The sequence below is a fragment of the Periplaneta americana genome, chromosome 1 (assembly GCF_040183065.1).
Source record: "Periplaneta americana isolate PAMFEO1 chromosome 1, P.americana_PAMFEO1_priV1, whole genome shotgun sequence".
Lineage (NCBI taxonomy): Eukaryota > Metazoa > Arthropoda > Insecta > Blattodea > Blattidae > Periplaneta > Periplaneta americana.
This window is the reverse complement of record NC_091117.1, coordinates 215,664,517-215,679,496: the sequence shown is the minus strand read 5'-3', so window position 1 is coordinate 215,679,496 and position 14,980 is coordinate 215,664,517. Positions and strand designations below refer to the sequence as shown.

General features: G+C 34.1%; 1 protein-coding gene across 1 annotated transcript; it reads left to right on the top strand.

The window, feature by feature from the left end:
- The first annotated feature begins 2,876 nt into the window (after positions 1 to 2,876).
- Positions 2,877 to 14,980, top strand: LOC138709604 (uncharacterized). Its single transcript, XM_069840496.1, has 4 exons — positions 2,877 to 3,184; positions 7,618 to 7,844; positions 11,733 to 11,840; positions 14,716 to 14,980. Exons 1-4 carry the CDS (start codon positions 3,044 to 3,046, stop codon positions 14,840 to 14,842), a joined length of 603 nt encoding a protein of 200 aa, XP_069696597.1. The 5' UTR covers positions 2,877 to 3,043; the 3' UTR covers positions 14,843 to 14,980.

Here is a 14,980-nt window from a genome sequence, read left to right as displayed (position 1 = left end):
GTGAGTGAGGAAAAAAAAAGAAAAGAAAAGTGATACAAGGTAACAAGGAAGACGAACTAAAAAAACAAGGATTGGTAATAAAATTAAAGAACGAATAAAAGAGGGAAATAAAGTTTATAAGGGAAAATAATTCTGTGGCCAGGAGGAAAAAGGCCTTAAGTCAATTTTTTTGTGAAAATGAGATTTTTACATATTCTGAAAGCGGAAACAATTCTCTACAATCTGTTAAAACGGTTAAAGTCAAATAAGACTCCTGACTGGATTTATAGAGCGTTACCAAATGTCCAAATTACTTTTTGAATCGAGCACACACAGAATAAAGGACTTAAGAATATTTAATACTTTATTCCTTACACACATCACATTGTTACTTTCAATGCTTCCCTATTAAAAAGGTCTAACTTGTATTTTAGCTATTTTATCACATACTGATGCCCTTCATTTTAAAACTTTAAGTACCAGATATATTATTTTAATGTACCGAAGTACATATGATATTTCCATGCAGATATTCTGCGTCATCATACGATGAAAAAGTAATGGAACGGAGAAAAATTCTCTCCGGCGCCGGGATTTGAACCCGGGTTTTCAGCTCTACCTGCTGATGCTTTATCCACTAAGCCACACCGGATACCCACCCCGGCGCCGGAGAGAATTTTTCTCCGTTCCATTACTCTTTCGTCGATTGAAGACGCAGAATATCTGCATAAAAATATCATATATACTTCGGTACATTAAAATAATATATATGATATGCGTAAATCACTTCGCGATTTAAGACGGCGCTTATTCCGTCGGATCCCGGCCAACTAGTCACTCATAACGAGTGCACCTCAGGACATGTGTGGACTTCAGTCCTACGTTCATAGACATCTATGACGTAGTGCAGAGGGCGGCCACTAGAGGGAACCCAAGAGTTGGAACTTAAACTGAGACGATTCTGTCCGGCGCCGGGGTGGGTATCCGGTGTGGCTTAGTGGATAAAGCATCAGCACGTAGAGCTGAAAACACGGGTACAAATCCCGGCGCCGGAGAGAATTTTTCTCCGTTCCATTACTCTTTCATCGTTTAAGTACCAGGGTAAACAGTCCTATATTGTTTTAATACCTATTTTGCATTCCTAATAATTTATATTTGCTATTTATTTTGACATGAAAAGGTCTTATGTTTAAATAGTCCCTTCTTCTCAGTTTGGGTTGTATTCTTAAAAGGGCTTAAGTGCGGCTATGTTTGGAAATAATCAAGAAAATTGTTAAATGAGCTACATTACCTATTTTAGAAGAAATATAAACAAATAATATCCAGGAAAAACTCTACTGGGTGTTCAGTTCAAAGTGTGTCATGGCTCGCTGTATGCCGTCACGTGGCTAGTCGATGAGCCTAGAGAATTCAATCTTCCTACACTTTCGCAGAGGTGTATTACTTATCTGCTAGAGAAGTTGCCTAGCAAGTACGGCGTTCATTCTGAAGAGTACTTACCGATACGTACGGTAACACCGGTAGTGGTAGGAATGTGAACTGTTTCGAAACATGTACTGAGGTGAGTTTTTTCTTACGGTCGGGATATGGGAAGAGGGTTAAGACGATTACTTAAGTATTTGTTGACCTTAACTTCGAAGGTCAACATGGACACGGAGCATTTGATTTGTATTGTGGAATGTTGCCGTACGCAACCGATGATAACAAATACCCTGCGTACGACTTGGCCGCGCAAAACACAGTTCGAAAGAGGTTATGGTAGCACACAGACCGTACAGACCGCCATCTGTTGCTACGACGTTCAAGTTATACTGTACACGTTCTCAAGTTCAGATTGAACGCCTTGATTAATAGGCAACTTCTCTGACACAAAAGTTGAAACTCGCTTCAAATCGCTGACTCATCAACAGTGACGTCATGACACACTTTGAAATGAACACCCAGTATAATTGACACCAAGTTTAATCTTTCTACTGCTCTCCTGAAAAGTATAAAATTTTTACTTAAGATCTCTTTCCTGCCGGGCACAGAATTGAAGAGTGAAAAATGAAATATATTCTTTTATTTGAAGACGGACGAGATTTTAACTACCACTACAGTAGTGCACACATTTTCATATGATCTGTAACAGAGCTGTATTATAATAAGAAACTATTCACCTACGCCGTGTTGTGACCGTAACGAACAAGTTCGAAGGAATCTGTACAAAGTTTCGGAATGGGGAGCTAATTAGAGCACGCAGAATTGATCTCCACTCATTAGGAAGGCACCTACTGTATATACTGCATGTGTGTGCCTTGAGCCACGCGGGACTGCGTTGGTCCTGCTCTGTATTTGCTTGCGCCTCCCGGTAAATATCGGAAACTTGAGGCAACTATCGCCACAGCGACACCAACTGACGTCACGTGTACTGCAAACATCGTCCTGAATAAATGATCTTCTTGGAAATCGTTACGCTCAGATGTTTGTTTCACACACGCCTTTATGTTGGCTCTACCTCCTGTCCCGTCATTCTTGCTCTTGTTTCAGATCAGTCACACTAACAAGGGGTGGACAAATGTTAGTCACGAGTAAAAGTTTGTCGGGTATAAGGCAAACTCACAGCTAAAAAAATATGCAAAATACTTCTTATTGAATGCATATTTATTTATTTATTTATGTCTATAACAGGGCACCGGGTGCTTGCAGTGTAAATAAATATATACATACATACGCTAAATAACGTAGCGTTGTAAAATAACCCAATAAAATAAATAAATCCACTAATTTTCGAATGATTATGTAGAAACCAAGGTAAGCAAATTTCAAGTCACTGTTATACTCAGGACGCTGGACATCCTTTGCTGGAAACATGAAGAATCTATAGATGGTGACAGCGGACAGTTGTCTTTTCTTTAACTAGCAAGAAGCACCTCCTCCAACCTTTGTTGCAGTTTACTTCCGTCTGAGCTGTAATTGATAAGGTTAAAGGTCTATTTAGAGCGTTAGTAACTACAGAAAGTTTACCAGCCTCCAACAAGTGGACAAACATAGCTGTGGTTACCTTGATCTGTACAAAACATACATGAATTATCAGTTATGTTTTGTAGTGTGTATCAATATTATCATCACCTACTGTTTCTTCGCTACAGATTTATCTGCAGGTGAAAGAATATTAGCTAGAAAAAGGAGATATATAACATTCCCTGAAGGAAGCACATTTCACGTAAGTGTATTATTGAAAATTACAATAATTCTGTGACTGAGAAGAATAAAATTCTGATGTATCATATTACATCACATAACTTCACAGTAAATAGCATCAAACATCATATGATATGAAACATCACATCATATATAACATAACATCACATCATACATCACATCACATCACATCACATCACATCACATCACATCACATCACATCACATCACATCACATCATATCATATATCACATCACATCACATCATACTTCACATCACATCACATCACATCACATCATATATAACATCACATCACATATTACATCACATCATATATCACATCACATCATATATCACATCACATCACATCATATATCACATCACATCACATCATATATCACATCACATCATATATCACATCACATCATATATCACATCACATCACATCATATATCACATCACATCATATATCACATCACATCATACATCAGATCACATCATATATCACATCACATCATATATCATATCACAACATATATATCATTACATCACATCATATATCACATTACATCACATCATATATCACATAACATCACATCATATATCACATCACATCACATCATATATCACATAACATCACATCATATATGACATCACATCACATCATATATCACATCACATCATATATCACATCACATCACATCATTCATCACATCACATCATATATCACATAACATCACATCATATATCACATCACATCACATCACATCATATATCACATCACATCGCATCATATATCACATCACATCATATATCACATCACATCACATCATTGATCACATCACATCATATATCACATCACATCATATATCACATCACATCATATCATATATCACATCACATCACATCATATATCACATCACATCATTCATCACATCACATCATATATCACATCACATCATATATCACATAACATCACATCATATATCACATAACATCACATCATATATCACATCACATCACATCATTCATCACATCACATCATATATCACATCACATCACATCATTCATCACATCACATCATATATCACATCACATCACATCATATATCACATCACAGCACATCATATATCACATCACATCACATCATATATCACATCACATCACATCACATCATTCATCACATCACATCATATATCACATAACATCACATCATATATCACATCACATCATTCATCACATCACATCATATATCACATCACATCATATATCACATCACATCGCATCATATATCACATCACATCACATCATATATCACATCACATCACATCACATCATATATCGCATCACATCATTCATCACATCATATATCACATCACATCACATCACATCATATATCACATCACATCGCATCATATATCACATAACATCACATCATTCATCACATCATATATCATATCACATCATTCATCACATCATATATCACATCACATCACATCACATCATATATCACATCACATCACATCATATATCACATCACATCATATATGACATAACATCACATCACATCACATCACATCACATCACATCACATCTTATATCACATCACATCATATATCACATCACATCACATCACATCACATCACATCACATCACATTACATCACATCACATCACATCACATCACATCACATCACATCACATCACATTACATCACATCACATCACATCACATCACATCATACAGGGTGATTCACGAGGATTTACCGTCCCTTACGGAGCTTATTTCCAAAAACATTATGAGCAAAAAATGTCATATAAACATGTGTCGTAATCTCAATATTTCCAGAGCTACACTAATTTGAAGTTGTTTGTAAAATATTATTATTCTTGAGTTTTAAGGGTAAAAGAATATTACAGATAAAGAATGAACTGTTTAGGAGTATCATTTCTTTAATTTTCTAGTATTCTGAAGCTAAAACGTGTTGTGAATTCCATAGTGGCTTCGTACAGAATTTTTTTTTTCTTTTCGATTTTTAACTACAAAATTACATTTCCTTACACATTTATCACAACAATTGTTACAAATCAAGCCACTCTTGTAAATTCTTGAAGACTGCACATCAGGATGCATAATTAAACTATAAAGAATCAAGTTCCTAAAGTCGTATGATTTGTAACAAATTTTGTGATAAGTGAGTAAGAATGATGTAAGTCAATTTTTAGTTAAAAATTGAAAAACAAAATCTGAACAAAGCATTCACAACACATTTTTAGCTTCAGAACACTAGCCAATTAAAGAAATGATACTTCTGAATAGTTCATTCCATAGTTGTAATATATTTTTTTTACTCTTAAAACTAAAGAAAAAAGGTATTTTACTAACAACTTGAAATTAGTGTAATTCTGAAAATATTGAGATTGGGACAAATGTTTATATGACTTTTTCTTTTGCTCAGAATGTCTTCGGAAATAAGATCTGTAAGGGACGGTAAATCCTCGTGAATCACCTTGTATAATAAATTCATGCATACAATTCACTCCTAGCTTCTAAGAGTTCTTGACTAATCTTGTATTGCGTCTAATCGGTTCTTTAATACTATCGGAGACAATTCTAACACATTCCAATTCACTCATTGTTAGGAACTTGTTTACGCCTTTCATAATAAACTGCAATTGAAGATTCCAACTTTACAATTTCACCTTGAATTACATTGCGATTGTTAAAATGTTCTTAGAAAGATTAATTCATGCATATTTTCATTATTTATTCGTGATTTTTCGCACTCAGACATAATTCCCGACATTTAGAACCTTTTTATAGGTCAGGAACTACGACATATGAGATATGTTTCGGTTATAGGTTTTTCCTCTCATATATTTAATAGCAACTTTCAGCCTTATCTCTCTAGACGAGAAGCAGCTTTGTTTTGCCTCATGAATCTAGCTTAAAGAGCAAATAACTGCTTCACTTGACCTTTAATCCCGTACATTGTGAAATCAAGTAAGATTAATTTCGGCTTTTCACAGCAACTGATAATCACCTTTCATTGTTTCTCTGAATTTAAGCGGAACACGGAAGCAATGCATTTTACTAAACTTCATTTATGTTCCTACATATTTGCGAGGATGATTTAATAATAATAATAATAATAATAATAATAATAATAATAATAATAATAATAATAATAATAATAATAGTAATAATGCATTTGGTTTAGTGTTATTAATGTGTGAACTTGAAGCAAGTAAAAGCGATAGGTTTGGAAGTAAATCCTGAAAAGACAAAATATATGATTATGTCTCGTGACCAGAATATTGTACGAAATGGAAATATAAAAATTGTAGATTTATCCTTCGAAGAGGTGGAAAGATTCAAATATATTGGAGCAACAGTAACACATATAAATGACACTCGGGAGGAAATTAAATGCAGAATAAATCGGGAAATGCCTGTTATTATTCGGTAAAGAAGCTTTTGTCATCCAATTTGCTATAAAAAATTTTGAAAGTTAGAATTTATAAAACTGTTATATTACCGCTTGTTCTGTGTGGTTGTGAAACTTGGACTCTCACTTTGAGAGAGGAACATAGATTAAGGATGTTCGAGAATAAGGTTCTTAGGAAAATATTTGGGACTAGGAGGAATGAAGTTACAGGAGAATGGAGAAAATTACACAACGCAGAACTGCACGCATTGTATTCTTCACCTGACATAATTAGGGACATTAAATCCAGATGTTTGAGATGGGTAGGGCATGCAGCACGTATGGGCGAATTCAGAAATTCATATAGAGTGTTAGCTGGGAGGCCAGAGGAAAAAAGACCTTTTGGGAGGCCGAGACGTAGATGGGATGATAATATTAAAATGAATTTGAGGGAGATGGGATATGATGATAGAGACTGAATTAATCTTGAACATGATAGGGACCTATGGCGGCCTTATGTGATGGCGGCAATGAACCTACGGGTTCCTTAAAAGCCATTTGTAAGTAAGTAAGTGAGTTATCAATGTGTTATTTAATCCTAGTATTCACAATTAACTTTTCAAATAACTATCGAAATCCCCTTCTTCTTCTTCATCATCGTCATCGTCATCGTCATCGTCATCGTCATCGTCATCGTCATCGTCATCGTCATCGTCATCGTCATCGTCATCATCATCGTCTTCCTTTTTCGCTTCTTTGTTGCAAGTTTCAGTTCTTTAATGTGAAAATTAGTGCTTTTATTTTGCGTTTTAGATCACTGGTATACAGCTTAGCAAAGGCTGAGAATTTCCATACTGACAATGTTGCAACTTTGCAGGAGAAAGCTGCATCTAAGAAAGTGATAGAGGAACATATTCGCAAAGCTTTATTTCTTATAGTGGCCACTTGAAATGTTTCACATATTAATAAAGAAAATATAACTTTATAAGCTGTGCACCTTTATGAGTCTGTGTTTTTTTTTTTTTTTAGGTGACTTTATCCCTTACTAAGGGACTCATGTGGGATGTACCGACATACAACCGTCCGCCATGGAACTCAATCTTAGAGTTCGACTTAATTTTCAGTCTTCCCAACACAACAAAGAAGTTGCCTTTCTATAAGCACTCCTATTTGAATGCACTTCAACCCACGCATGAGGAAATCAAGAAGAGAGAACGGAGAGATGTTTACGAGAAGATTGAGGCACTGTTTGATGCGTGAGTATTTCTTCCTTTCATGACACTGTATCCCATTAATAATAAATATGGTATTATTATTATTACTATTATTATTATTATTATTATTATTATTATTATATTATCTCATGTTGTATAAACTTTTTAAAAGATATACACATGCAGCTACTAAAAATCTCAAACTTAGTTTAAGATATCATATATTTTAGATTAAGGAATGTGATTTTAAATACGGGGAGAGTCGGGTAGTATCGGACATCGGGTAATATCGTACAGTGAGTTTCTTTCATCTACCACACGATGATAGTACCTGACTGACATGGTTGCGTTTCTGTGATGTCGCATAGAGAAACGTAACCATGTCATTCAGGTACTACCATATGGTGGTAGATGAAAGAAACGCACTGTCCGATACTATCCCGATGTCCGATACTACCCGACTCTCCCCTACTTGATTGTTTTTTTGCAGACAGACAGGTATTTTCAGCACAATCGGAAAAGAATTACAGATTTCCATACTACTTCAATATAGTATAACACAGAATTAGGATAAAGTTTCTGCATCTTTAAAGGAAAACATGAAATATTTTGAATTATTTATCTTAAATTCACTGAGCACACTGAGAAGTCAGTCAATTGCTTTCCCAAAACATACTATGAAATGTATAGTATAAACCAATTATTATCTCGAAAAAGAAGCAAAAATGAGCACAATTTATTGCATTAAACTTTTTTGTTTGAAATATCTCAAAGAATAACCACCGGAAAATAATAGCATTACTTACGATTCACACTGCACCTATATATATATATATATATATATATATATATATATATATATATATATATAATTTGAACTGGTAATGGAAATTACGGGAAAACGGCTGAACGGATTTTAATGAGTGACCCCTCATTTTCATGCCTGGCACCCAAAGTTTTTCGGAAAAGTAGTAGTTTTCAGTAAAATGTCAATTTTCCTACATAATTTTCCTATTTTCCAAAATCCATCTGTTGTCAGTTTTGAGAATTATTTTATTCAATCACGGCCGACTTGATTGAATTTCAGAACAAAACACACACTACAATAAAAAATAGGCTATTACACGAAGGCCATGACCTGCAGGATTGCCGACATATTTAGAGCTCAATTCAATTTGTTATTAAAAACTGATTCTGCAGTGTATAATTGTCTGAGTACAGCTGTGTGTTGGATATTCAAATCTACGAAAGGTGGTTTGATGAAATTATTACCATTAGAAATTAAATATTATTATAGTTAATATCATGATGCATCTATTTTTTCATTAATTGTACATAATATTGATGCCATATTGATGACATAAAAGTGAAACGTTTTGTGGTTATGTAAGTAAATGTAGAGAATATCTTAATTTAGATCTTCATTTCTATTACTGAGTGACTGCTATATATAACTACAAAACTTAAGATAATAATATTGTTATTAAAAATCAATTATGTTTATACTTATTAACCCAGTGGGGTTGGGTCATTTTCATATACTTAATGGCGGTGTAGTGTAGATATTGATATGTGTCATTGTCTTCAGTATTGGCTCGAGAGAGCGCAAAAATTACAGTTCCTAAGGAAAGATCAAAAGGTATTACTTACTGATAAAATAAGAGGCCTAGAAAATTTTGTAGTCTCCAGATAATTTCAGCAGGATCTCTTAATAGGATAAAATGTTTTTACGCTATACATTTCAAGTTCTACATGCAGCAGCTATACGAAAATGCTATTGTTCGAAAGCTTAGCAAACCTGACATTTTTTTTTTATCTTTTGCCTACAATCCACAATGACCTGAAATAGCTACTGCTATCGTCCTGACATTGATACTTGCGTTTTCGCGTTGAAACTCAAAAACTGAAGTTGGATAGGTTCAAGAAAAAGTATTTGGCCTAAAAAAATCCATTCAGAGGGAGTATGTTTCATTATTATGGAAGCAAATAACTATCAAAAAGACAAGTATTCTTCATTGAAAATAAATCTGAAAATTTTTTATTTGAACGTCTAACGAACTTAGTTTGCAGCAGTATTTGCTGCACAAGCCACTAGTATATATATATGGTAGTACCTGAATGACATGGTTACGTTTCTCTATGCGACATCACAGAAACGTAACCATGTCAATCAGGTACTATAATCGTGTGGTAGATGAAAGAAACCCACTGTCCGATATTACCCGCTGTCCGATACTACCCGACTGTCCCATATATATATATATATATATATATATATATATATATATATATATATATCTTAACTCATATGATCCCTTAATTGTTTTCTTCATATATTTCTGTTTTACTTATATTAAAAGAAATAGGGTATTTTGTCATCGTATAATATTTGAGTAGCTTAATATCAAAGACGGACATCTGACCTCAATCGAAATTTAGATAGCTTTGGTTTTTTATACAATTTTTCATGCTCTTTCCAGTTATAGTGAAACCATATGCAAACTCTAACATTATATTTATAAAATAAATTGTGTTAAATATTACAAAGAACACTGTGAATTAAAAAATTGTCTCTAGATCAAAACTATGGAGACGACAGATGTCCGTCTTTGATAATAAGCTACTCATTTGTATATTGATCTAACTTGGTTTATATTGATAACAGGCTCGGGTCTTTATACCGCTTGTCTTGAGGTGAAAAATTGTTTGTGCACTATATCTGTTTGTTATGTAATATCAGGTACGTTTAGTTATCGAACGTTAAAATATGAATTGTTTTATTAAAATTTAAAGTGATTTTAATGGCGTTATATATTTTACATTTTAAAATGTCACAACACTCATATGAATGCATATACGTTAATTCTGTTCAGCAAACTTAATGGAATATTTAAAATACAGAGGCTCGTAGTGAAAGCTATAAGCAACACATTGCTATAATTTCAATTTCAACAATGTAACAAAACCGATTATATGATCATAATCTACGGACTTTACACTATGTACTTATTTACATATTTTGACGTCATTAACTTCTACGAGTATCATGTGACCAAAGGCAATGTTTGCAAAATGGTCTACAACAATGGTTCGTTTCGACAGCGTGCTGTCATTAAATTCCTTGTTAAAGAAGAAAAATGTGCTGCTGAAATTCACCTCAGACTTCAGCGTGCATACGGGAGATATGTATTGGCGCCAGCAGTGTTAGGAGATGGGTGAAACATTTCGAAGATGGGAACACGAGCATCCAAGATGAGCCTCGTAGCGGTCGCCCTCGAGCTGCCTCCACGGAACGCAACAAGGAAAGAGTTGATGAGTTCTGGGATGCATTTTGGTTGAATTTCTTGAACCTGGATAGACCATAAATGCTGTCCGCTATATTCGGACAGTTTTGAAGCTCCGTCGTGCATTGCGCGAGAAACGCCCTGGAAAGAAGATCATCCTGCAACACTATGACGCGTGGCCTCACACTGATCGTGTCACCGTGGAGAAAATCAGAAAATTTAGATGGGAAACTCTTCGCCAATCTCCCTACAGTCCCGACGTGGCACCCTCCGACTACAGTCTTTTCGGTTCTGTAAAGGAGCAGCTGCGAGGCCAACGCTACGAACGCTGGAGGACACCCGGAAAGCAGTGCGTCAGTGTCTTCGGGAAGATGAAACGGACTTGTACAGCAAGGGAATTTTCAAACTTACAGAACGGCGAGAAAAATGTGTGCAAAGAAATGGAGACTATGTTGAAAAGTGACAGAAAAGTCTGTAGATTAAGACGATGCACCCGGTTTGTCTAAAAAATATAAATTAAGGTTTATAACAATGAATTGCTCATGGGCTTTCAGTATGACCCAAGTATGGAATCTAACAAACGATAACCTAAACTTTATGAGGGTCAGTTGACTCGTCTTAAACTCCACGTATCAATTTCTTGCAGGCAAGGTGAAGATGGTCGGATTTGCATTCTGCGCATGTTATGCGATGCAAAGGAACTTCTGAAACCTGGAAAATCGCTGATAGAGGATCTTATGTATATAATATTCACGTGAGTTATAGCCTGTAAGAGATATAGTTTTGTGTATTGGTATTAGTCTCTAATTTTTTTTAATATTACACATACAGATTTTTATATTATCATAATTTTCTCTACAATCCAAAGCACGGGTCTTCTGGCCGTACGCGCTTTGTACCTAAAACAAGTCCTACTTTGTAGTCATCCATCGAATCGTGACAATAAGAACGACAAGAAAGATACAAAAACCTTCTCTGGAAATCCTAATCACCATTACTGGCACAAAGTGTGTTTGTTGTAAATGCTACTAGACTTCTAGGAGTTCGTTTGTTACTACGTCGTAAGTAGTAGAGATAATTTCTTTGTATTCTATACCATCAGAGTTGAACATGTTGTCTATTGCCTTTTCTGCAGTCAAATACAAGTCAGCTAATTATGTGACGTTCTTGTTCTGTAGTCCATTTCTCTAATAGTCCGACTTCATGGCGGTACTGTGTCTTCTTCGGGTACACCATAATGTGTTATATTATCGCAACCGGGGAGCAGCGTGTGAAGGAGAGACACATCACCTCCAAGATAATGAAATATTTGGATTAGGGGTATGAAAATAGAAATTTCTTGGTAAATTTTCAATCACTTTCTAGTTATGATGTAATTATAAAAAAAATCAAATTGAAATATATCGAAACCAGGTAAAGAGAAAATTAATATGTCCAAAACCATATCTGAACATTTCTTTCTGTATTACACAATAGAATAAATGATACTCGGGAAGAAATTAAACACACAATAAATATGGAAAATGCCTGTTATTATTCGGTTGAGAAGCTCTTATCATCCAGTCTTCTGTCCAAAAATCTGAAAGTTAGAATTTATAAAACAGTTATATTACCGGTTGTTCTGTATGGTTGTGAAACTTGGACTCTCACTTTGAGAGAGGAACATAGGTTAAGGGTGTTTGAGAATAAGGTGCTTAGGAAAATATTTGGGGCTAAGAGGGATGAAGATACAGGAGAATGGAGAAAGTTACACAACGCAGAACTGCACGCATTGTATTCTTCACCTGACATAATTAGGAACATTAAATCCAGACGTTTGAAATAGGCAGGGCATGTAGCACGTATGCGCGAATCCAGAAATGCATATAGAGTGTTAGTTGGGAGGCCGGAGGGAAAAAGACCTTTAGGGAGGCCGAGACGTAGATGGGAAGATAATATTAAAATGGATTTGAGGGAGGTGGGATATGATGGTAGAGACTGGATTAATCTTGATCAGGATAGGGACCAATGGCGGGCTTATGTGAGGGCGGCAATGAACCTCCGGGTTCCTTAAAAGCCAGTAAGTAAGTAAGTATTACACAATAGAATATCAAATTAAACGCAACTGGTCAAGTATTGAAGTGAGAAATAATATTCATTCATTCATTGATTTAATTGATTAATTAATTTATTTATCTTATTTAATTTATTTAATTAATTAATTAATTAATTAAATTAATTTTATTTATTTTATTTATTTATTTATTTTATTTTATTCATTTAATTTTATGTCTTTATTTATTTATTTATTTTATTTTATTAATTTAATCAATTAATTTATTAATTAATTTATTTATTTATTTAATTTTTTATTTTATTTATTAACTTAATTTAATTTATTTTGTTTATTTATTTAATTCAATTTTATTTATTTATTTTATTTATTTCGTTTAATTTATTTTATTTATTTAATTTAATTTAATTAATTTTATTTTATTTATTTAATTTAATTAATTAATTTACTTATTTATTTATTTACTTATTTAATGTATTTTATTTATTTATTTATTTATTTTAATTTATTTAATTTACTAATTTACTTATTTATTTATTTTTTATTTATGTATTTATTTATTTATTTTTTATTTATTTATTTATTTAGAGAAAGGGGGTGAAAGAACAGTCTCGGCATGGAGGAGGCTGCCTCAATCCCTAAGACAAAATCTGTACTTAGCAATGACAACTTGTATGACACCCTTGCTTTCCTCAAGGCACATTTTAGTGACCATCCAAAATATACTGAGTACTTGGAATCTTTGTCGCTACAACTGAAACAGAAACAAGTATCAGGACCCGTGGGTGAAGCCGTCACATTAAAAGTGAAGAAAGTATTGCAGAGCAATCCAGGGTTTGAAAAAATGAAACATTTGTGCTCCATTCTCCAGAGGGAATGCTTCAATTGTCACCTACCGCGACAAAAATGTATTTTGAGGAACAACAGAAAATCTTCTCATTCGAGAATCTTGAAAAGTATTTGGTCATATATTGCAACCAGGAACAGTACCAGTAAATAATGTCGTTTTGTTTGTTTGTTTGTTACTTTTTAAAATAATTCTTGGTCAAGTTTGAACAAATTTAATTCAAAAGTTTTGTGTGTGTACTGTACCTTTTCATCTATTGAAAATTGAAATTTGTGTAGTTATATCAAGGCAAATTATATTAGATAAAATGTTAATTGTTGCAATAATTTATTCAAACGACAAATAATGCTAAAGGGGAAGGAGTAAAAATTACAAATCTTATAAATTTTGATAAATAATTTGGTCCTTGAAAAGCTCAGTTTCGTGGTCAATGTTGTCTTAATAAATATATATTTATTTTTTAAGAATAAATGTAAGGATACATTTTTAACGATCGGGCAGTTTTTCCGACCTCTGTCACAGCTTGGACATAGAACCTAAAAAAACCTATTTCACCTTTTCCAAAGCCCTAAACTAGTCTTTTTAAAAGCCTAAAAATCCGGTCCCTATTTATAACAAAACAATACCAAATACAGAACAATGCAGCTTCCGAGGATCTCGTAATGCGTCCTGTTCCAAAGGTCACATATTGTGTTAGTCACCAGCATCTCCATTTTGTTTCCTTTTCAGGCTTCCAAGCGGATACGAAGAGCAGGATGTTGGGACAGAAGGTCATTTACTGGCAACCGGCCAGGAAGCCTGCCAGTCCTGGAAAACGGGATGCAGCCACTCTCTTCTGCAGCTCATGCTATCCTGAACATCACTAGGTTCCATCTATATCGCATTTAATTTTACTCTAATTGCTCTACAATTGTTCCAATTTAACTTTTTCACATTTTATAAATTTTAATTTATTTGTCTCTTTCTATTGCATCTGGTTGTGCGTCCCTTGTTG

Excerpts from the sequence above, each read along its gene's own strand:
- LOC138709604 (XM_069840496.1), top strand. The coding sequence starts at position 3,044 with ATGAATTATCAGTTATGTTTTGTAGTGTGTATCAATATTATCATCACC. Across the intron at positions 3,185-7,617 it reads CTGAAGGAAGCACATTTCAC|GTGACTTTATCCCTTACTAA; the intron begins GTAAGTGTATTA and ends TTTTTTTTTTAG. Across the intron at positions 7,845-11,732 it reads ATTGAGGCACTGTTTGATGC|GCAAGGTGAAGATGGTCGGA; the intron begins GTGAGTATTTCT and ends AATTTCTTGCAG.